The 21,620-nt window shown below is 55.8% G+C and overlaps 5 protein-coding genes across 5 annotated transcripts; 3 read left to right on the top strand and 2 right to left on the bottom strand.

Annotated features, from left to right (window-relative positions):
• Positions 1–453: 453 nt before the first annotated feature.
• CONPUDRAFT_125431 (amino acid transporter) lies at positions 454–6,400 on the top strand (the record flags this gene model as incomplete). Its single annotated transcript, XM_007771334.1, has 12 exons — positions 454–579; positions 4,144–4,190; positions 4,248–4,302; positions 4,361–4,441; positions 4,501–4,567; positions 4,637–4,760; positions 4,826–4,927; positions 4,996–5,087; positions 5,156–5,218; positions 5,278–5,385; positions 5,458–5,966; positions 6,042–6,400. 12 exons carry the CDS (start codon positions 454–456, stop codon positions 6,300–6,302), a joined length of 1,635 nt encoding a protein of 544 aa, XP_007769524.1. The 3' UTR covers positions 6,303–6,400.
• Positions 6,401–6,849: 449 nt separating this feature from the next.
• CONPUDRAFT_166091 (uncharacterized protein) lies at positions 6,850–8,488 on the bottom strand (the record flags this gene model as incomplete). Its single annotated transcript, XM_007771333.1, has 2 exons — positions 8,113–8,488; positions 6,850–8,051 (listed from the first exon to the last, which is right to left on the bottom strand). The coding sequence occupies exon 2, from the start codon at positions 8,041–8,043 to the stop codon at positions 6,850–6,852; it is 1,194 nt and encodes a 397-aa protein (XP_007769523.1). The 5' UTR covers positions 8,044–8,051; positions 8,113–8,488.
• Positions 8,489–9,294: 806 nt separating this feature from the next.
• On the top strand, positions 9,295–9,789 carry CONPUDRAFT_137727 (uncharacterized protein). The gene has a single exon (XM_007771332.1). The coding sequence runs from the start codon at positions 9,446–9,448 to the stop codon at positions 9,659–9,661; it is 216 nt and encodes a 71-aa protein (XP_007769522.1). The 5' UTR covers positions 9,295–9,445; the 3' UTR covers positions 9,662–9,789.
• Positions 9,790–10,373: 584 nt separating this feature from the next.
• On the top strand, positions 10,374–19,276 carry CONPUDRAFT_166090 (uncharacterized protein; the record flags this gene model as incomplete). The annotated part of the gene is made up of 12 exons (XM_007771331.1): positions 10,374–10,735; positions 11,063–14,719; positions 14,785–15,658; positions 15,725–16,195; positions 16,247–16,911; positions 16,969–17,765; positions 17,820–17,954; positions 18,009–18,065; positions 18,125–18,250; positions 18,310–18,415; positions 18,468–18,621; positions 18,686–19,276. 12 exons carry the CDS (start codon positions 10,374–10,376, stop codon positions 18,851–18,853), a joined length of 7,572 nt encoding a protein of 2,523 aa, XP_007769521.1. The 3' UTR covers positions 18,854–19,276.
• Positions 19,242–21,481, bottom strand: CONPUDRAFT_137726 (T-complex protein 1). Its single transcript, XM_007771330.1, has 8 exons — positions 21,411–21,481; positions 21,267–21,357; positions 21,079–21,215; positions 20,881–21,025; positions 20,575–20,829; positions 20,371–20,519; positions 19,624–20,277; positions 19,242–19,564 (listed from the first exon to the last, which is right to left on the bottom strand). Exons 1-8 carry the CDS (start codon positions 21,465–21,467, stop codon positions 19,376–19,378), a joined length of 1,677 nt encoding a protein of 558 aa, XP_007769520.1. The 5' UTR covers positions 21,468–21,481; the 3' UTR covers positions 19,242–19,375.
• Between the last annotated feature and the right edge of the window lie 139 nt (positions 21,482–21,620).

Here is a 21,620-nt window from a genome sequence, read left to right as displayed (position 1 = left end):
TCGTGGTTGTGTGCGACGCAGTCGGATACTCATATGAAACCGTTGATACAGAGGCAGCATTCTGGAACCAATCACCCCATAGGACCGCGCTGCAAAACTCATAAATAGCTAAGGTATCATAGTGGCTATCTCTTCAGGCTAAATTTTACTTCAGAGTTCAATGTCCGTGATAAGAGGATACACCGATGCAGAAAAATCGATATTTTGAAGAGTTTCAGACGAATGGGCGACCTTGATCTCCACCCGATGCAGTATCTGCCCTAGCGTATCAAAATACTAATCTGTCTGGCCCAATCGTGGCTCATGTTCGACGGAGGTTCTGTGAGGTAAGGTTCTAGCTATCTAGACGCCTATGACGCTACTATACGTTCTCGTGAGCGTTGATGAGCGCTCACTCTCGTTCTTATACAAGTCAGCGGGACGCTCATTATTACTCATCCCTGAAGAACCACCATGGCGAACTCGTCCGTGCAGCCTACTGCCAATGCACCCCCAGCTCAGGTCAAAGACATGGATGAAGCCCTCCTCGCGAGGATCGGATATAAGCAGGAGCTTAAGCGCGAGTTCCGTCCTCTTGAGGTACGCCGTCCAGATACGAGTCCATACGAGCCTTCCGACTAACGCTGATCTGTTCCTCATCCTTGCATCTTGAATCAGATGCTCGCTGTGTGTCTGAACGTGATGGGAATAGTTCCGACCATAGCGTGCGTGTAAACCTTCGCTAGAAGCAAAGAGGGGGAACTTATCTGATTAATATCATCCCCACATTTCATAGGTCAGTGCTCTTCAATTCAGTTCCTAATGGAGGGCCCGTAGCAATGGTATGGGGTGTGAGTCTTTCCCGCTGCATTCTTATCCCATCGTTCTCAACGGGTTTTATCTTATCAGTGGGTAGTCGTGTTCCCCTTCATCCTGTGCATCGCTTTGAGTATTGCCGAGCTCGCATCGGCTAATCCAACGTCAGGTGGGGTGAGTACTTTTATCCTAGCTCCAGCGGGCAACTTGAAATGCTGTAATTCACGGATACGTAGCTATATTACTGGACGCACGCGCTCTCCCCGCCCAAATGCCGGAACTTCATGTCGTGGGTCACTGGATGTGAGTATGATTGTAGAAACAAGATTCATCCAATGAAAGAAAGGCGCATTTACTTAAAGGTTGAGCACGACAGACGCAAACACGATTGGAAGCTCTACATGTTTAACCGGCGTCGACTGGGCGTTTTCGGTGCAGATTATGGCAGGCGCGAGCATGGCCACGGATGGGGCATTTGTTGCAGCGCAGGCTCAGACTTTGTAAGCTGTGCAATCTCTGATCAGTCTATTAGAACAATTTCTCAGCCGCTGAATGTAGTGCTGTCTTTGTCGCAACCATGCTTCTCCATGGCATGGTGTGTACACTTGGAACGAAGGTCCTCGCAAAACTTCAAAGAGTTCTGGTACTAATAAACGCGTTGTGGGTGACACGCATTATATGCGAACACGGCCACTGAGCTCACACGCACCGTGCTCCCGTCGAAGTCTTTGTATTGCGGTGATAATTGTACTTCCTATCGTGACCCCAGCAGAGCTAAGGAATCCACCTTCCTATGTATTCGGCGGATTTACAAACAGTAAGCAGTCGCAATCACGCACCGAGCATGTCATCAATGTAGCTAATATGGCAATACAGCCAGTGGATGGCCTTCTGGATTTGCTTTCTGCCTAAGCTTTCTCGCTCCTCTGTGGACCGTAGGCAAGCCGAGTATCCACCACTACCCATTTCCTTGAAGGCTTACACGGTCTCTACACAGCCGGATACGATTCAAGTGTGCACATGAGCGAGGAGGCTTCTAATGCAGCAATCGTTGTTCCGTGGGCGACAGTAATCTCCGTCATCTCGGGATTTATCCTAGGCTTAGGTACGTCCCTTTCATTCACTCTGTTTGCGTGAGACTAGCAGCTGCTAAATGACCGTTATCTTGTCCTCAGCCGTCAACATCTCTCTCGCATTTTGCATGGGCCGGTCCACCATCACGCTTGTCGACTCTCCCCTAGGCCAGCCGATGGCGCAGATCTTTTCTGCCTCTCTAGGCACACGCGCTGGGCTCGCGCTCTGGTCCATTGTCATTGTCGCGCAATTTTCCGTAGGAGCCAGCTTCCTGCTCGTCATGTCACGCCAAGTGTTTGCGTTTGCGCGTGATGGCGCGCTGCCGTTTTCCCGGTTTATATACAGTATCGGATACGGACGTGGCGGAGCACTAGGTTTGATAGGAGAGGGTGTACCGGTAATAGCGGTGTGGACGCTCGTTGTTTTTGCGGCGCTGACAGGATTATTGAGCTTCGCTGGGGAACAGGCGATTAACGCAGTATTTGCGATGTCTATGGTGGCGATTTATGTGGCATACATTGGACCTATTGCTGCAAGGGTGATGGCTGCATGGAATGAAGCTGCGTGTTTTAGGCCAGGGCCATTTCATATGGGGTATTGGGTGAGTCTTGGCTTTCCTTTGTACTGCTTCTTGCTTCCGTTACTTACGGACACGTATATGTTGATGCAGGGCGTTCCAATCAATCTAGTCGCTCTGGCGTTCATGGTCTTTACGATCGTCGTCTTTCTATTTCCTGCCTCTCCTGGCACTGCAGTGGCCGACATGAATTATGCCGTTGTTGTCCTAAGTGTGACGTTCGCGCTCATTGTGGGGTGGTATTATTGCCTTACGTATGGAGGTGTGCATTGGTTCCGAGGACCGCAGGCGAACGTCGGGACCGGATTTAACGTGTCTCGGGAGAAAGATGATTGTGATGGTGAGAGACTTGAATCTCAGCTTTCAGGTGAAGAGTGTAGATGAAGGTCAAACAGCGGGGATTATTTGCCTTTGGCATGCTAGATGGATGTACGTAGGTGCTCGATATTGGATGCAAGCCCCTCACTCACCTTTCATAAAAGAAGTTTTGGGTCAAGGTGGCATGTCTAGCACTTTACTACTTAATCCTTTCTCGCATAGTCCACATCTGACTCCCATGTTTATACATTAATTCTAGGGAGCAAATGGCTGTATCAGTGAGAAGTATGTGCGTCCACGTCAATGGTTTAGTGCAAGTATAGTGCAACTGTACGTTGACTGTACGGATAGAAGCTGGCCTTAGTGCGGCCGGTGCGCGGGAGCGATCGTGCTCCCGGGCCGAAGAGCGTGGGAAATTTGACTGGCGCTCCGCTTGCAAACCCTTACGTGGCTTTTGCATTGTCTCCTTTGCGCCACCTGAAGGACGCCCTTGCATGGTGTGAGCAACATAGCTGAACCCCCTACGGAATGTGCTTTGAATGTACGTTACTCCCCGCAAGGCGTACACTCGCTTCACCCCACTCCGCACCTGAAAGCGAATATGGACATTTGCATAATGGTCCGGGACGGAAGGCAACAGATTACGGTAGGCGGGTACCTAGACGTCAGCGATACGATGGTAACCCTCTCCAAATGATAAGCTCCTAGTATCACAGGGCAAAGAAACGCTGACCACTTAGGTATGGTCGTGACCATCCTCGTACAACTGAATCTTACTTCAAGGTTCAAACAGTATCACGGCTGGTTAGCGCTGACCCAGAATGATTGTGACACTCAGGAATGACGTCTCAAATGAATGAGTGCCTTTTCACTTCCCCGTGTTTGTTCAAATTGCTGCCGCCACGGGCCTGCTCCTATCTGCCTTGTCGTAAAGGGCTCAACAGTCCGACGCAATCGTGTCTATATATATTCGGGTTAGATGGCCGTTTCAATGAAGGCGAGTCTTTTACTTTACCTAGACCGCGTATGAGGCTGCCATAGTTTTAAGTGAGTGGATAGTTGCTGCATAGTTCAGTTGCTCTGGGTTCATGAACCTGGCTCTCGTCCTTTTAAACAGGGTGCAAGCAAGTCAACGGTGTGCCAGTAACCATTGCTGTTAAAGACCCCCATGACGAGCACATCTGCACAAAGCGATACTAACTCCTCTTCATGTCGGATCGAAGAAGCCGACGAAGCCGTCCTCGCAAGGATTGGTTACAAGCAGGAGCTCAAACGTGAGTTCACCGCCTTCGAGGTACGTTCTGTCACTACATCCGGACCCTCCTCAATGTCGGTCGTTTCACCTTTATGAGATCGTCTAATCTATTCCTATGGATCAGATTTTTGCAGTGTGCTTCAATGCCATGGGGATTGTGCCAACCATAGCGTGCGTGCTATCGACAAGAACTAGAGCTCACATGTACTCACCATGCGGCATATGTAGGTCAGTGCTCTTTGATTCCATCCCTTACGGAGGACCGGCGGCGATGGTGTGGGGAGTAAGCCTTTTCCATTACGTTCCTGCTATGCTGGTACCTGTAACCAATGTTGACTCAGTGGGTTACTGTCTTCCCTTTCATCCTGTGCATCGCCTTGGGGATTGCCGAGCTTGCCTCTGCAAACCCCACTTCAGGTGGCGTAAGTCTGCAATTTCCCATTTTGCGATCACACAGCGCCGTTAATAGCGGATACATCAGTTGTACTACTGGACACACGCACTCTCCCCGCCAGAGTGCCGGAACTTCATGTCGTGGATGGTGGGATGTGAGTTCAATTTCATTAATGCTGGTTTTGTCATCATAGAAAGGCAAGAGTCAATACCGAGATTTTCAGACGCAAATACAATCGGCAACTGTACCGGTATGGCCGCCGCTGAGTGGGCGCTTGCGATACAGGTCATGGCAGCTGCAAGCATGGCTACGGGGGGAGCCTTCGTTGCAACTCAGTTGCAGACTTTGTAAGTTTTTCAGCATCGTGTTATTCTTATTGGAATCATTTGAAGTTTTTGACTGCTGGTTGCAGTGCCGTATTTATCGCAGCGGCTCTTCTCCATGGCATGGTGTGCACGCTCGGCACAAAGGTCCTCGCAAGGCTCCAGCATGTGATTATTCTGATAGGTGTGCTGTAAGCGATATACTCTCTAAAGCTCGGAGCTTAATAACCGTGCTGATTTTCTATTCTCTCGGCCGAAGTCTTAGTGTTTTGGTGATCATCGTACTTCCTGTCGTGACTCCAACGGAGCTGAGGAATCCCCCTTCCTATGTATTCGGTGGTTTTATCAACAGTGAGTAATCACAATCAAGTCCCGGGCTCTTCTCGTCACCGCGGCTAACATGCAATTTGTTACTACAGTCAGCGGATGGCCTTCGGGATTCGCTTTCTGCCTTAGCTTTCTTGCTCCGTTGTGGACTATAGGTAAACCAGATACCTATCGTCGCCAATTTTTTTTGAAGGCTGATGGGTTCATCACGTAGCCGGATTCGACTCAAGTGTGCATATGAGCGAAGAAGCTTCTAATGCAGCAACTGTCGTCCCGTGGGCCGCATTATCTTCTGTCGTCTCGGGATTCATCCTAGGCTTAGGTACGTCTCCTCCTATCGTTGTCTTCACAGAAGGCTAGAAGACTAAATGACAATCTCTACCATTCAACTCAGCCGTAAACATCTCCCTCGCGTTCTCCATGGGCCCTTCCACTGACGCAGTTGTCAACTCGCCCTTCGGCCAGCCGATGGCCCAGATATTCTTCGCCTCGCTAGGCCAGCGCGCCGGGCTCGGCCTCTGGGTTCTCCTCATCGTGTCACAGTTCTCTGTCTGCGCTAGCTTCCTGCTTGTCGTCTCACGTCAGGTGTTTGCGTTCGCGCGAGATGGCGCGCTGCCGTTTTCCCGATACGTGTACAGCACCGGGTACGGACGCTGCAAAATGCCGGGGTCGATGGGCGACGGTGTACCGGTGATGGCGGTGTGGATGGTCGTCGCGGTCGCGGCGCTGTTGGGCCTGCTGAGCTTCGCGGGGGCGCAGGCGATTAACGCGGTTTTTGGCATGGCGATTGTGGCGCTTTATATAGCGTTCAGTGGTCCTATCGCTGCAAGGGTGTTGGCTGCGCGGAGAGGGCTCGATGAGGCGGCCCGTTTCAGGCCTGGACCATTTAATTTGGGGTCTTGGGTGGGTCTTGGCTTTCCTCCATACAGTGTCTTCTGATTACCTCGGATGCTAACAATCATGTATGTTTTGATGTAGGGCGTTCCGATTGACCTGGTTGCCCTAACGTTTATGGTCTGCATGATCATTATCTTTCTCTTCCCTGCTTCTCCTAGCACCACAGCGGCCAACATGAACTATGCTGTTGTTGTCTTAGGTGTGACGTTTGCGCTTGTTGTGGGGTGGTATTACTGCCCGGTGTATGGAGGAGTGCATTGGTTCCGAGGACCGGTGGCCAATGTCAATACTGCATTTGACTCTCTGCAAGAGAATGAGACCAAGGAGCAGCCAGAACCATAGAATATAGTATGTTATTCACGAGCTGGATGCAGCTCTGCCCCCGTAATATATGTGTCTTGTACTAAGCGATCTCGGTCCGGATTTATATGACATCAAATGGTAGAGTCCACTATCCCTGATAGACAAGGAGCGACTCTAGGACCTGCCGTTGACTACCCTTGTTTAGAGCTATATATTTTATGTATTTATTGTAAATAGTATCGGACATACAACTACGAATGACGTGCGTGAGTCTTCGTGTCCCCAACGTTATTAAGTTGAACTTCGAGTTCCGTCCGCATCCCACACTTCACTTACATCGTCGCTCTTCCTATCTGTAACGATACACACACCGATGATCATTGGCTTGAGTTAGAAGGGTGGACAACAGAGGAGATGAGATACTGCGCATCTTGGGATGCTGATGCTCCATTTTTGCGCGCAGGAACCAAAAATACTGCCCCACATGCCCATAATATAATCTAAGCATAACCATTGCAGGTAGATCAGCGTGAATACAGTTTCAGAAAGGGTTCATAGGCTCACCATTAGCAACGGACGCTAATTATTATAACCAGGAGGAATCCACGTCATACCAACTCTCCTTTGATGTGCGATACGCATGGGTCTCGGCAGTAGTGAAGGCAAATTCGACGGAAGGAATGGCAAACTCTTCGCCGATGCTAACCGCGGCCCGACGAACTTCGCTGTTCTCGAACCACTCAGATTCCTCTGTTTTCACATTGGTCAAGGTAAGACTCGACAGACGACACTTCGATCGCCGAAGGAAACGGCTTATGAACGCGAGGTTTCCGCATCGCGGTGGAGCGGTTACAATGAGGTTGGAGAGGGAAGGGAACGAAAGAGCGCCAAAGAGGGTTCCGAGATCATTTTCTTCCAGAGATGCTCCCTCTACCCAAAGCGAGAAGGTCTGTAGCGTGCGAGACGACGTGGCCGTCCAGCTCTGTTCCGTGTCTGCCTTGTCTGCGACTATAAATAGCTCGACGAGACTCGGAGAACGGGCCAGTATAGCCCGAAGAATGTGGTCTTCGATGGCCCAGTGCGGCATTTCTACCGTCAGCGAGGTCAGGCTCGACCATGGACGGTTCAGGTTCGGCGACAAGTGGTTGTCGAAGAACCTGTTCACGTGGGAGTCAAACCACAGGTAGACATGCATATGGGTGAGACGGCTGCGGAGGCGATCGGGAATACACACAGGGTCATCGAGATGGATGTTGATGAGCGATAGATGGGTAAGATTGGGAAACTGGTGCATCCAGCCGAAGAGCTCTGAGGAGCGGATATGCGAATCCCCCTGGACATCCATCCCCTTTATGTTCTTGATCTCTGGTGTGACCGGAATGTGACCGACGTCTGCCTCTGTGAAGACCTTCGTCGGCCGAAGAACGAGTGTTAAAAACACCGAGGATGGCGGCGATCTGCCTAGGACGTGTAGCGGGAGCGGGAGCGACTCCGCGAACATCACAGCGTCCTCTACAGTGCAAAGTCTGATCATCCTCCACAGCTCGGGAATAGCTAGCGCTACATTCCTCCACTGGCGGCAGACTCGGGCGACGTTCAGGGTGCCGGATAGATCGGCTTCGACCAATGTCTTGCGAGGGTACTTGGGTATACACCATTCGTTCACGGGATGGACGGGTTTCTGCGCACTGTGCACAAAGATCTTGGCTAGGAGTTCAAAGGGAAGCTGATTTATGACGGGAACGGGCTGTGATGAAGGGAGGGTCGTCTGGCTTGCCATGATAGGAACTGAAGAATGTGTGGGTTTATCAGCTGAGATCTAACGTAGATGGTATTCCCCAGAACTCACGAGCGCTCGAAGACGAGAGCTAGGACAGGCCAGTCTATAATCCTGGCTGTGACAGACTGTAAGGAGCACGGAGGCGCTATCAATAGTAACTAATAGTTACTATCTGCACAACAGGAAGCAGAGAATCGGCTCCGCGGCATGATCCGGCGACTGGCACAGCTTCGATAAGCGCCCGCGGGCGCTTAGAAATAGTAAGCTTTTCTCGGACACAAGGTGAATATGTAGGAGGTCTGCACTCTGCCCCTCGTCTCTGCGGGAAATGGTGGAGCCAAATGGGCGATCGGAAGAGAAAAGGTGCGAGGCAAAAACGAGCAAACGGATTTGAGGAGAATGTTCGCGTTCAATGACACGAGTGGCATGTGCTAGCGTCAGCCGTCAAAGTTTCATCGCGACACAGTCGATCCAGTTGATCAGAGCTGGAAGGTATAAGCATGTGTAGACTTAGTTATGGTGTGCTCAAAGTGCTTACATAGAGAGGCCGCTGGTGTCGTGAAAGAGGGCCGTGTCTCCTCCGAAAGGTCTGAGTTGGTTGAGAGCGTTGTGTGTTGTCAACGTTGCACGGTTGTGAACAGAATTGACTCGTGGAGCATAAAACATCTCCCTAGGACAGGTCTGAGTCATGCTGGCACACCTGTGGGGTCGATTTCCGAAATTGTCTTACTCATCGGGGCCGGGGATGAGCCTTCGAGTTACCTGGTCCAGATGCATGCAGCTGCTGGGCATTGGAAATGGCATCGAATGAAAGTGCGATATAGCCGAGTGCAGCAATTTGAATCCGCAGCAGTGAAGAGGAAGGTTTGATGGAGGCGCGAGACAGTAGCAAAAGCAACGAATGCGAGATCTAGACGCGTTGGAAATCAAAACACACGTACGACGCGTCAGCATCCCGTTGGCGGGCCCGACCCGCCGTTGATATAGATAGCTCCCGAACCACTGTGCGGTCGCTCGAGACGCGATCTGCCATGGTGGCGCGCGGGCCCACGGATACATACGCAAATATGACAGAAAGCGCTCGGACTCGTTCCGATCAGCGTCGCGTCAATCCGCGCATCGCACGACGCAGGGGAGATCATCCATCACTGGGGATCAGTTGCGCTGGGTGCGAGTCGCGCCACTTGAGTGATGATCAGCCAAAGAACTGAATGAATACGTTTGTTTGACGGGGAGCCGCGAAACGGTGGGGTTGATTTGGGGTGCAACTGGATGAAAGGAAGGGCTTAGTTCGTTCGTCTGCCAGCTGGTAGATAGGTACAGTATTGGCGTTCGATACGCTGGCTGACCCTTGTCACTGTATGTTGCGTTTCATGTCAGGTTTGGACCTTGGAGATTCGAGATGGTGGCGGACTCCCCTCGTGCCCGTATCCCCAGTGTATCTCCGCACTATCTAGCGGAAGCGAAGAACTTCAAGAAGATAACGAGAGCCATTAATATCCTGTCAAACACGTTCCGAGTACAACGAGGACGTGCTTCAGGCTGCAACTTTGCACTCGACTTTGATGGAGGCGCATACATCCAAGGAAGGAAAACGAACTGCGAGAAGCTGATGTGAAAGAAGCGTCCCGGGACGCGTCGAAGGAAGCTGGAGGAAGGGAGGCCGAGGAGACGCGCATCATCCACCGCAGCTCGTTGACGACGGCCCGCTATTTTGAGCGACAGAAAGGCCTGGAATGGGACGACAATGCGGAACAAAGGGCGGCAGTCCCGACATATTGCGATGGATTGAGAAAGGAATTCGGGCCATGACACCGGAAGAGGGTAGCGGAGGCCGTCTGGTGAAAAGAGGGCGGTGAGAGTGCTGCGCACGGGGCAGAATCGACGAGCATCCTGTCGTGTGGAGGCGGCATGGCGAGGAGGTCTGCATATATGCTGAGAAGTAACAATATTGAGCAAGCGCGCGAGAGTGAGTGTGAAACAAAGTGGTGTTTATTTAGAGATGGTTCGAGCACAGCAAGGAGGATTGTTTACGAGAGCGGTGGAGCTATGAGCGAGAGAACGGACGCGGGGGAGCGGGGTTTATAGCCGTGGTTCGGAGGGCGAAGGATGCCCCTTGCGGTGGAGGTCCACCTTCTCTTTCTCCTCTCTCTCTCTCTTTGACGTGTTCCTATACGAATCACTTATCCACGATCAAGCCATCGCGTCCTCTCTTTAACACCACCCCTTATCATCGTCTGTTCCCCTTTTCGATCCTTTGAACCTTGCACGCCACTCATTCTCTCCACTCTCTCTCTCTCGCTGCCACCACCCAGATACCCAATCCCAACATGCCCCCGCGCAAAAATGTACTGCCAAATGTTAATACCCTCAGCCCCAACGATGCCCATAACTACCCCTACGGTACCAGCTCCAGTGGCTCACCCGCCTCTCCAGCCAGGTCTCTCCAATTTCCCCAGCCCAGATCCGTCTCGCCATCCGCCAGCCTCACCCACCTCCTCTCCAAGCCCTCGCGATGGTTCGGTCGCAAGCCCTCCAACTCGAGCTCCAACGCAGGTGGCGACCAGCAGCCCTCACGCCCGAGCACCAGCTCCGGCCCGGTGAGAAAAACAAAGATCTCGCGCCCCACTGATCCACGCCCCATCCTCGCGTCCTTTCAGTCAGAGCCACGCGTCAGCAGCAATGCGAGCAGGTGAGCACGCCTCCTTTATCTTTCTTTTCTTTCGGGACGCCGATCCTCGGACGCGTCGCGTCCCAAAGTGTGCTTTTCTTTGATAGCGGTGTGCGCGGACGGCGCCCGTATCCATTTGCTTTCTACTATCCTGTTTCCCATTTCCCATATCGCAGCGCATATACCCATCCTCCGATCCTCCTTTCGTGACCCGGCGTTAGGCACCGCTACCGCCGTCCCCGATGGACTCTTGTTCCTCATCACACCTTCATCGCCCCTTCATTTGGCTCGGAGTTCGTCGCTTCATTGATCGCTGACCGTGCATCCGCGCCCATGTTTCGTTCGCAGATCCGTGATGGACCTTTCGCTCCCGCAGAAAAAGTCGATGGACCTCTCCGCCCACTTCCAGCCCAGGTCACCCGGCTCGGAGACCTCGTCCCCTGAAAGACTGCGCCCGGGCGGCGCGGCCCTTGGCGACCTGCGAAATCTGCAGCGCAAGGCCTGGTCGCGGTCCGCGGACGATCTCACCAGTCTTACAATGGACGAAAGCGGTGGAGCCGATGTGCATTTCCAGCACCGTGTGCACGAGTACAGGAACAGAAGCAACAGCAGCGCGACGATGCACCCCGCCATGTCGATTTCGGCGTCTACCTCTTTATCTGGCGCGGGCCCGCCGCGCGTGGATCTGGCGCCGAGCCCGAGCTTTACTCTTCCGATGCCCGGGCAGGAGCTGGGCGCGTCGACGGTAGCGCCGAGACCGATCGGCCGGAGCGTGCCGTTTCCCTCGCTCGTCACGGGTATCCAGCTCTCGTCCAGCCCGCCTGAACATGCTATTGACGATGAAGATGACGACGACGATGCGCCGCTGCAGTCTGCGATATCCATCTCGGTGTCGTCGCCTCCGGCGGAGATGCTGCCGTTGCCGATCTCAGCGCCTGTTCCTGAACCGGCGTATTCGCTTCCGCCGCGCGCACAGACGACGCAGGTTGCGACGACGGCTCAGCAGCAGCAGCAACAGCAGCAGCAGCAGCAGCAGCAACAGCAGCATGCATTCGCACCGCGCATCGCGTCCAAGCTCTCTGCTCCCAAGCTGCCCAATCTCCTTCCGACGAGCCCGAAGCGCAAAGGATCCGGTAACTCCCAGTACGAGCGGGGCGGGGGCGGGGGCGAGGACTCGCCGAGGGAACGCGAGCGCAAGATCTCAGCGGGCATGGGCCGCGGCATGTTCCCGTTTGCCATGGGCGCAGCGGCTGCGCAACCGCTGTCCGCGCCGCCCACGCAAACCGAGTTCAACGCGCATGGACACGTTACGCCTGCTGCTGCGAGGCCTTCGACAGGCGCGAGGCCCCCGCTAGGAGGAGCGCCCAACGCCAACGCGAACAATCCGGCGCTGCTCTCCCCGCCTATCGCACCCGAGCTCGACGTGTCCCCGCTCGACGGCGGCGGCGCGTTCAGCGCAAGGGACGCGCGCCGCGCGTCGCAGATTGTGTATAGGGCGGGGTTTCTCAATCGGCTGCCGGATTCATCCTCGTCTTCGTCGTCATCGTACACGCCGCTCGCGCATTATAGGCAGAGCACGATGTGGGGTGGCGGTGCCAGTGGCGGTGGCGGTGCAGGGGCGGGTGCAGGCGGCGGAGCGGCAGGCGGAGGGGCGGCGTTGAATCTGAGTAAAGGGTGGAAGCCTGCGAAGGCGGAGTTGAAGGGGACGAAGTTGTATTTCTATAAGCCGCCTGGGGATCGGGCGGTGGGTGTGAAGGAGCTTTTTCCGACGGAGATTGTTGCTGCTGAGGAGGATGCGGACGGCGGTACCGCAGGGGCTGGGGTTGGGGATGCAGGAGGAGGGAGGTCGAATCAGGGTAGAAGGGAGGACGGGGTGAGTGCATCGGCGAGGAAGAAGAGGGCGTATTGGGGGAGGAGGACGCATCCGGATTTGATTGTTGGTGAGGGCACGGGTGCGGGTGTGGAGAAGGGGAGCTTTGAGGCGCTGGTGCATGAGGCGGTGTTTGCGACTACTTTTCAGAAGACCGAGCAGGAGACGACGGCGAGTGCACAAGACGCCACTGGCAGCGGTGGAGCCACCACGACCACCAACAACATCGACAACGAAGCGCGCGCTAACGAGTTCGCGACGACCATTTTGCTGTCCTTGCCAATTCTCGTGGGGCGCGCAAGATTCGAGAGCGAGCTCATGCGCTGCTGCACGAATTATATCTCTGGTGCGGCGGACGAAGGCGAGAAGACGCTCGCGGTGTGCCGTGTGGGGTGGATCGCGCGCGAGTATGTGCACTTGCATGGGCAGCCTGTGGAGGGTGCTGTGTGGGATGCTTGGGTGCGGGATACGGTTCCTGCTGCAAGTTCGGATTTGGGTGCAGGTTCAAGTTCAAGTTCAAGTTCTAAGCTGGCGGACGACACAACGGCAAGACTACCAGGGATGCCCAAGAGCGAGTCGACACAGGCGATCTTTGCGCCCAGTCCAAACCCGAGCTTTGCTGCTGCCGGAGACGGAGGGAGAGCGTTCGCGGACATGGCGTCGCCGAATGTGGGGACGTTTTCGCCGCGCCCTGGTGGCGGTGTGGATACTAGTGGGCGGATGGCGTCGCTTATGGAGGCGCTTGGGCCATCGATGGCTAGTGGTGGTGGTATGACAACAGCGACAACGACAAGGGCAGAAGCTACAACGGCCACATCAACAGGACTGGCGACGCCGCCGCCTTCGGTGCCGAGCTCGCTGTCGGCGGCTACGGGCGCGCAGCTTGGTGTGCCTCTGCACCAGCAACAGGGATCGCAGTCAAGATCGTCTACATCGAGTCAGCGACCGCCACAGCAGCCTCCGTCGCCCGCTGGGTCGTCCCGCATGCAGCCGCCACCCCTGGGGTCAAGTTCAAGCTCAAACTCGGCCTCGAAGCCTCATCACCAGAGGCCGCAGAACCCGTTCGGCGGGGGCAGCAGCGAGAGCGCGCACCGCGCGTGGACGATGCTCGCGCGGGACGGGCTGACGCGGGAGGTGCTCGCGATGGTCGATCCGCAGCTGATTGCTGCGAGTCTGGGCGTGTTTCATCGTGAGGCGCTGGTGTGTGGGGTGCCGGAGGAGCTGACGGTGGGCGCTGTGTTGGGTGTTGATGAGGCGGTGAAGAGTGCGTCTGGGAAGGAGAAGGGGGAAGGCAAGGTGGATGAGATGGGCGCGTGGGTGGGTGAGGGGAGGAGTAGGGGAGAGAAAGGAGAAGGGGAAGGGAGCGGTGTTGCGAGCTCGGGCTCGCTGTTTGGGAGCGACGAGCATCCGCATTGGCTCACGCGGCTCGTGCTGCTGCAGGTTCTCGGCGCGGACGGGACGTATGCTGGTTCTTCCATGCCCACCTCCAGCTCGCTTGCTCCGTCGGACAGCGGCGGGGGACACTCGCCGACGAAGGACAGCCGCACGTCCTCCGTTGCGGCGCAGGCGCAGGCGTCGCGCACGCACTCGCGCTCCGAGGTGCTGTCCATCTGGGCACGCATCGGCGAGATCTGCCGCGCGGCGGGCGACGGCGCGTCGTGGGGCGCGATCTGCGCGGCGCTGTGTGCGCGGCCTGTGGCGAGGCTGGGTAAGGCGTGGAAGCGCGCGGATCGACAGGCGGTTGTGGCTGTCGAGGCGTGGGCGCAGACGGCGGCGTGCTTTGGCGGCGGTGGTAGTGGGGAGAGTGGGGAGAGCGGGGAGATGGGTGTTGTGACGCCGTGGGGTGGGGATGTGCGGTGGAGGCTGAGGGAGACGATGGAGCGGGCGAGGTGCGATGGGGGCAAGGCGAAGGATGAGCAGGAAGGGGATGGTGTCGAGGGAGGCAGCTGGATGGTGGGTCCGCTTGTGGAGGCGAGGGCGATCTTTGAAGGTCTGAGGACGCGGTTTGGGATGTGTCCGAGGGCGCTGAGCGGGGAGCCGGAGATGAGCCAGAATGTGGCGAGGTTGTTTGGGTTCTGGAAGGACTGTGCGGAGGGGAGGTCTGCGCAGAGGAATATGGCGGTGAAGTTTCAGCGGTGCGTGGGTTTTGTTCGCGCGGGGAGTGCTTGCGTTGATGTTGCGGGTGGTGGTGTGTTTGCAGAGTGGACCAGTTCATGTCGCTGTCGTTTGCAGCGGAGCCGAGACGCAAGGGGTTGTTCGAACCGCATTTCTGGACGGCGTCGAATCCGCAAAGCGGGTTCTATCTCAACTGTCATCCTCTTGTACCTCTGCTCTTCCCTGAGCCACTGCCGACCATCACGCTCGTTGACCGTGCGCAGCTCTGGCGGAATCGACTCGACAGTGGACCTCAGTCCCTCAACTTACAGGATCTCCAGCATTTGCACGGCGTTGACGCGAGTTTGTCAAACGTGGGCAGCGCAGGTATCGGGCTCAAGGGCCTTTCGAGACTGTCTATCCTCGGAGACGCAGATTCGCGCGGAACGGCAATACCGATCTACGACGGCGAGCTCGTCCTCGTTGTGCCTAACGACCTCGACTCCGGCCCGTCTCGGCCCGCGTCGCGTGCACCCTCGCGCCCGCCCAGCACAGTCGTCGAAGAGGGCGACCATCCCTCACCTGCCCCGTCGAAGCAGCCGGGGATGGGCCGCGCGCCATCCGTGCGCGTGCGCTCAGGCTCGAACCAGCCGCTGAACCCGTCGGGCGAGCGGCGCTCGAGCAGCACGACGCGGCGGAGCTCGCTGCCGTCGCTCACGGCGCGACCGAGCATCGCGACGCTGCGTGAGGCGCCGACGGAGAAGCCGATACGCGCGATGGTCAAGGGCGGCACGCTCGAGCGGCTCGTGCATATTCTCATTCACGGCCTGCAGGGCGTGAGCGCGAGCGTGTCGGACGATAATGGGGAGACGTCGCTCACGGAGGGCAAGGCGCGGGAGCTGGTCGTGGATCATAAGGAGTACGCGCGGGTGTGGTGGAATGTGTACAGGAGCTTTGTCACGCCGGTGGTGCTTTTTGAGGTGCGTTTCTTTCAGTGAATAGATGCAATGGAGGAGCCGCGCTGACGTGGATGGGGCTGGTGTTAGTTGATTCGCAAGCGATATGCGAGCAAGGCGCTTGGTGTTGATCCGCTCGTCGCGCTACGTAAGCGCTCGGAGATCCTCGAAATTCTCAAGGAGTGGCTTGTCTCGGGTGGCGGTACCCAGGATTGTCTCGACGACCCGCAGCTCTATGCGAGTATGGAGGGCTTCCTCGGCTCGCCTTCGGCGGACACCAAGCCAGCGTACGACACGTCCGACGAGGACGAGGTTCAAGCTGTGCAGAAGGCCTTGGACGGTATCGAGGAGAAGAGGAAGGCAACGCTGAACGTGTTTAGGTCGCATATTATGCGTCCGCCGACGTCGGCGCTGCTGTCAAGATCACGCTCCCTCGTCGCGTCTACAAAGGGACCTGGGTTCGGGAGTCAGCCGCCGGATGTGGACAGGATGTCTGCAGAGGAGCTTGTGGATAATCTCAATACGCTAGGACTGGCCGCGTACAGCAACATCACTGAAGAGGTACCGTGTCTAATCCCGCTCATCGCCTCGTCTCCTGATCCTTTGTTATAGGATCTGTTCATCACCGCTGACATATTGGAAGTCCAAATGGCAGATCGCACTGGGTGGTTCATTACGCGCGATATCAACAACTCAGAAGACCTGGAGATTCAGACGCTCAACTCGTATCTCTTGGAGATCGAGCCGTCGCCGCTGGTCTCGGAGCTTTCCCAGGAATCGATATACAAGCTCCTCCCACCCGGCGTCCGGAGCTGCATACGCGCGTTTAACATCCTCCGACGGTGGCTCATCTCTCGGATAGTGGCGCCCCGCATCGGCCTCAGCCAACGCTCAAAGCGGATGGAGCTATTCCTGCAGGCTATCGAGATCGCTCGCATGCGGAGCTACGTGGGCAGCCCAATGATGCCCGGCACCGTCCAGCAGGCGTGTGTGCGTTCGTTCGTCGAGGCGGTTGTCACCTCGGCTGCGATCAGTCCCGAGAGCCGGATGCACGCTCGCGCGTGGCAAACCGTCGCGGGCATGCGTGGCGCGCAGCGCGAGACGCTCGCTGATTTGATGGCGAAGCCTTCTGTCCAGAATGTGAACACGTCTGCGGGGTCGTTGCTTGTGGACGTGAGCTGGATCCTGGAGCGTGTGCTCGAGGTGAACAGTGTGCCGAATACTGTTCCTCCGACCGGAGGGAGCACGAGCTCTATCATCAACTTCGATAAACGGAGGTAGGTTTGATTATTTGATGCTGTATCGGCGTGGGTTGATTAAGGCGATGTTACCAGACACCTTTGCGACCTGCTCCTGAACACGTTATCTCTGCCTGGACTGAAGACGTCTCGCCAGAGCACAGAGGAACCAGATCGACGAGACTTCGAGAGGCTCAACGCCATCGAGCGGGAAGCTATTGGTATTCAGCTTGATCCTCGCGTTATCAAGGACGATGCGCAGCGCGAGGCCCTCGGCGGGAGTACATCCGGATCTGCCGCCCGAAAAGTGAAACCATTCAGCAGGCTTGTCGCACTGCAGCAGGAGAAGAACAAGCGCGACAGGGGCATCTACGAGCGTCTTGCCAAGGATAAGAAGCACGAGATGCAGCGGATGGAGCGGCGCGACGAAAACCTGAACCGGGCGATGCGCGCAAAGCAGCCGTTGTCACAGGTACAGAAGCAGCACCGCAACAAGAAGAGCTACTCTTCCGCGTTCTTCCAGCTCATGCGGCCCATATCTAGCGCGTTCACGGATAGCACCATGCCCACGGTGAAGAGGACGCCCGCCGAACTGGACTTCGCGCCGTCGGGCAAGCCATCGCTCGTGATCAGCGTCGTCGACGCCAAGGTCGCGCAGTTCGTGAACAACGAGCGCTCGTTTACGTTCCAGCTCGACACCGAGGACGGCGGGCACTACATCCTGCAGGCGATGACACGGGCAGAGATGAACAAGTGGATGGATCAGATCAGGCAGGTGTCTAAGACGGCGGCATCGCGCCGCTTGACGTACTTGGGCAACTCGCCGAAGCCGCAGTTGTCAGATCACCTGCATACGGCGGCTACTGGGGCGTCGTTGCGTGATCCGAGAGCAGGTAATGATTACGTTTTCTTGACGATGGTGATGTTGGGCACTGATTGGATTGCAGTGTTTGGTGTTTCGTTAGATTACCTTTTGCGTCGCGAGGCTGGAGGAGGCGAGGTCGAACCTGGGACAATTCCTTCAGTCATGGAGCGCTGCTTGACAGAAGTAGAGAACCGTGGTTTGACCGAAGTTGGGATCTGTGAGCTCGTTACTGACCTTAAAACGTGTGGTTGACTAACGGCGTCGTGCCCAGACCGTATCGCCGGTGCTGCCTCTGAGATTAACGGCCTTCGCGAGGCTTGTAACAGAGGTAAGTGCCTGATCTCGTACTGGCCCCTGACTACGATAACTTACAATTGCATGTTATAGGAGAGACCCCCAACATGTCCGAATCGGACATCCACGCCGTCTGCGATCTTGTCAAGCAATGGTTCCGATATCTACCAGAACCTATATTTCCGCCTTCGTTCTACTTTTCCCTCATCGAGGCCGTTAGTGGGTGTCGTTCAAAATCAAGTTTGAGAGATGTATGTAGCTAACGAATGACGCGTCAGAGCTCGAAAACCTTAACAATCGCCTCTTGGCCATCCGAGGCGTTGTGCGGAGCCTTCCTCAAGCTAACTTTGACCTTGTCAAGAGGGTCGTGGAGCACTTGGACAAGTCCGTCTTCTCATTATTCATGACTTTTATTCATGACTGAACGCTTATTCAGGGTGACCGACTTTGAGGACCGCAACCAGATGAGCGCGGAAGCTCTCGCCATCGTTTTCAGCCCCAATTTGCTTCGCGCGCCGCAAAATGATTTTTCGCTGATCCTGAGCAACATGGGGCATGCCAACAAGCTGGTGAAGGCATTGATCTCCCATGTGAGTATCCGTCATTGGCTATCGAACCATTCCTCCTGAACAGCGTGCTCACCATCCATCGTAGTATCACGTCATTTTCGACGACGAAATCGAGGCCGACCCCGACGGCGAAGAGGAGGAGCTCGAGATCGACGAGCCGATCGTGGAGGAGGACGAGGAAGACGAGGAGAACCTGCCCATCTCGGATATATCATCCACCTCGGACCATCCGTTGGCCGGCAGCAGTACTTAGGAAGAAGACAAAGAAGAAAAAACTCACGTTGATATACCCCGTTGACGAGAACGCGCTACGGACGCTCAGAGCTTATGATCACGTCGTTAAATTCACCCGCTTTATTACCTTAATGTCGCTAACTTATGCGTTGTACTATTAGTCTAGTACCATCCATCCATTCATGATCCTTTCATCGATGCATCCGGGACTTTCTTTTCTTGCTAGCTTTCCCTTCTTTCTCTTTGTTTTCTTTGGAACTTCTGCACCAATGGACAAGGACTCGCCGTTATGGCGCCACGGACCTGTGTGCACTCTTTCACCAGCCTCTCCTTACACGTGTTGTCTGCGTGCCTCCCGCTATCGATCGTCGCCTGTCTGCCTCTGCATATCTGCCTCTATTCGTTCTCGCCTGTGTCCTAGAGCAATTCTAGTCATTTCAGCACGTACTTAATAGCACTACTATAGTAATTTGACGCTGTCATCATAGCAAAGCCAACCGATGGGCAGAGGAAGCGATTACGAATGGACATCTGGCTGCACCTAATCCTCGTCCCAGTTGCCCGACTGCTGCGGGACTTTGGGTCCGCCTGCGGGCTTGCTCATGATGATCGCGTCGACGCTAAGCACGGAGACGGCAGCCTCGGTCGCGAGGCGGATCGCCCATGCCTTGGCGGCGAGCGGGTCTGCGATGCCATGTTGCGTCGCCTGGAGCGTCCCGTCATCTTCCGACTGATGCCCCACGCTCATCAGCGCTATGAAAGTAAAACATTCAGATGAACGGGACGCACCTCGACATCGACGCCCCAAACATGACCGCCCTCTTCGCTGTGCTTCGCCATCAGCTTCGTGAGCACCTCGTTCCCCTGTGCGCCGCCCATCGCGTTTTCCGCAAGCGTGCGCGGGATAACCTCGAGCGCCTGCGCATACCGCTTCACCGCGTGCTGCGCAAGGCCCTTCAGCCCAGAGCCGTACGCATCGACCTTGCGCGCGAGCGCGAGCTCCGTCGCGCCCGCGCCGGGCACGAGCCGCGGGTCCTTGATCAGCGCCTTGATCACGTTCACGCCGTCGTCTATCGCACGCTCGAGATCGTCGAGCCTGTTCGCCGTCGCGCCGCGCAGCACGATCGTCGCCGTGCGCGCGCGCTCCGCGGTGCCGTCGTAGCCGTCTTCGTTGGGCCCGAGCTGGCGCAGGACCGTGACGCGGTCGCCGCCGATCTCGGTCGTCTCGAAGACGTCGATGAAGCCGGCTTCCTCGGGCGTGGGCGCGCCGACGCGCGCGAGGGGCGTCGCGTTAACGACGCGGCAGACACGGCGGAGGTCGAATTTGGAGAGGACCTTGAGGACGGCGATGTTGAACCGGTTGAGGTAGTGCATGGCGAGGTCGCCGATGGAGGAGCCGGCGATGATGACTTTGACGCCCGAGTCTGCGATCTCTTTGAAGATCTGCTTCGTGCGTTAGTTTGAAATTTGCTTACGCCAGAGAGATAGGAAATGGGAAGGGCAGAGGGTGCGATGAAGTGTGATGGGGTAGCGCACCTTTTCGAGGTGTTGCTCCTCGCCGCGGGTGAAATTGAGCATCTCCTCGGCGTTCTTGAGCAGCACGGTTCCCTTCGTCTCGGTCTGCGCAATATCTAGAGCGCTTGTGAACACTGCGACTTTGGCCTTGGTGACCTTTTTGATGAGGCCTGTTATGCTCGTTAGGGCAAGTAAAGCTACCGCGTAATAAGGGGTAATACGCACCTTCCGGCTCACGGCCGAAGACCATACCCTGAACGACTCTACTTCCTTCAAGACTTCCACCCATGATCTTGACGACGCGCACGTTATCGACGTTGAAGTTCTTGGGGTCATTCGGCATCACAGCGAGTGCTGCCTCAGCAACAAGGGCTGAGAGCATGTCCTCGAAGCCGTACTGTTTTGATGCGATCGCAGGCTTGACCGCGTCGGCGAGGGTGGAAGCGGTTAGTGGTGATGGGAGGCTTGACGTCGAGAGATCTATCCGTCGATTAACACGGCAGGCATCGGGTAGACATAGAGAACACGCACTTTCGAGCTCCTCAAGAGCTTTTGCGCATGCGAGTTCATAGCCCTTGATTACTTCACTAGGTACGAGGCCGAGAAGGAGAAGTTGTTCTGACTTCTTGAGAAGTTCGCCAGCGAGGATGAGAACGGTGTTGGTCGCGTCGCCCATCTGGTGGCGTTTAGTCAACATCAAACATTTAAGAAGGCCAGGGACAGGCGTACCTCTGTCTCCTGCGCTTGAGATGCCATGACGAGTAGTTTAGCTGCTGGATGGACAACCTCGATCTCCCGTATTATTGTGGCTGCATCGGATGTGACGAACAATCGGCCAAGGTGATTGATCAAAAGCTTATTCCGACCTGTGGAGTAGCGTTATTTTGTGCGACGGAGATGTGCACAACATAGCCCACCATTTGGACCAAAGCTTGTTCGAACGACGTCTGAAAGCTCTGCCACAGCCTGGATGTTGCGGAGGACGGCATCTTCAAGGCCTTGCGTGTGCTGTAATCCATCATTGAGATCCGGCCACGATGATTTGCGCAACATGAGCTCACCTTGTACCCGTCCTTGAAGAGCTGGAGATTGTTTGATTTTGGAACCTTGAGAGACATGGCTGGGGAGTCGGGACGAGGAGAAGGGGAGATCAGAGGAGGGGACGCGGCGCGCGTCAGATTACTTTTGGCTGTTTCTCACAGTAGCAGTTTTACTAACATCTTGAATGTCATCACACTCGCCTCCATCCATCTCCCTTCCTCCCTTTCCTC

This window comes from Coniophora puteana, assembly GCF_000271625.1.
Source record: "Coniophora puteana RWD-64-598 SS2 unplaced genomic scaffold CONPUscaffold_7, whole genome shotgun sequence".
Taxonomy (NCBI): Eukaryota; Fungi; Basidiomycota; class Agaricomycetes; order Boletales; family Coniophoraceae; genus Coniophora; species Coniophora puteana.
Note: the sequence above shows the minus strand (reverse complement) of the source record. Positions and strands in the feature narration are given on the sequence as shown.

Coding starts and splice junctions, on each gene's coding strand:
- CONPUDRAFT_137727 (XM_007771332.1), top strand. CDS start 9,446: ATGGTGGCGGACTCCCCTCGTGCCCGTATCCCCAGTGTATCTCCGCAC.
- CONPUDRAFT_137726 (XM_007771330.1), bottom strand. CDS start 21,467: ATGTCTCTCAAGGTTCCAAAATCAAACAATCTCCAGCTCTTCAAGGAC. Junction 21,026..21,078: donor CTCAAGCGCAGGAGACAGAG/GTACGCCTGTCC, acceptor AAACGCCACCAG/ATGGGCGACGCGACCAACAC. Junction 19,565..19,623: donor TTTGGGGCGTCGATGTCGAG/GTGCGTCCCGTT, acceptor GTGGGGCATCAG/TCGGAAGATGACGGGACGCT.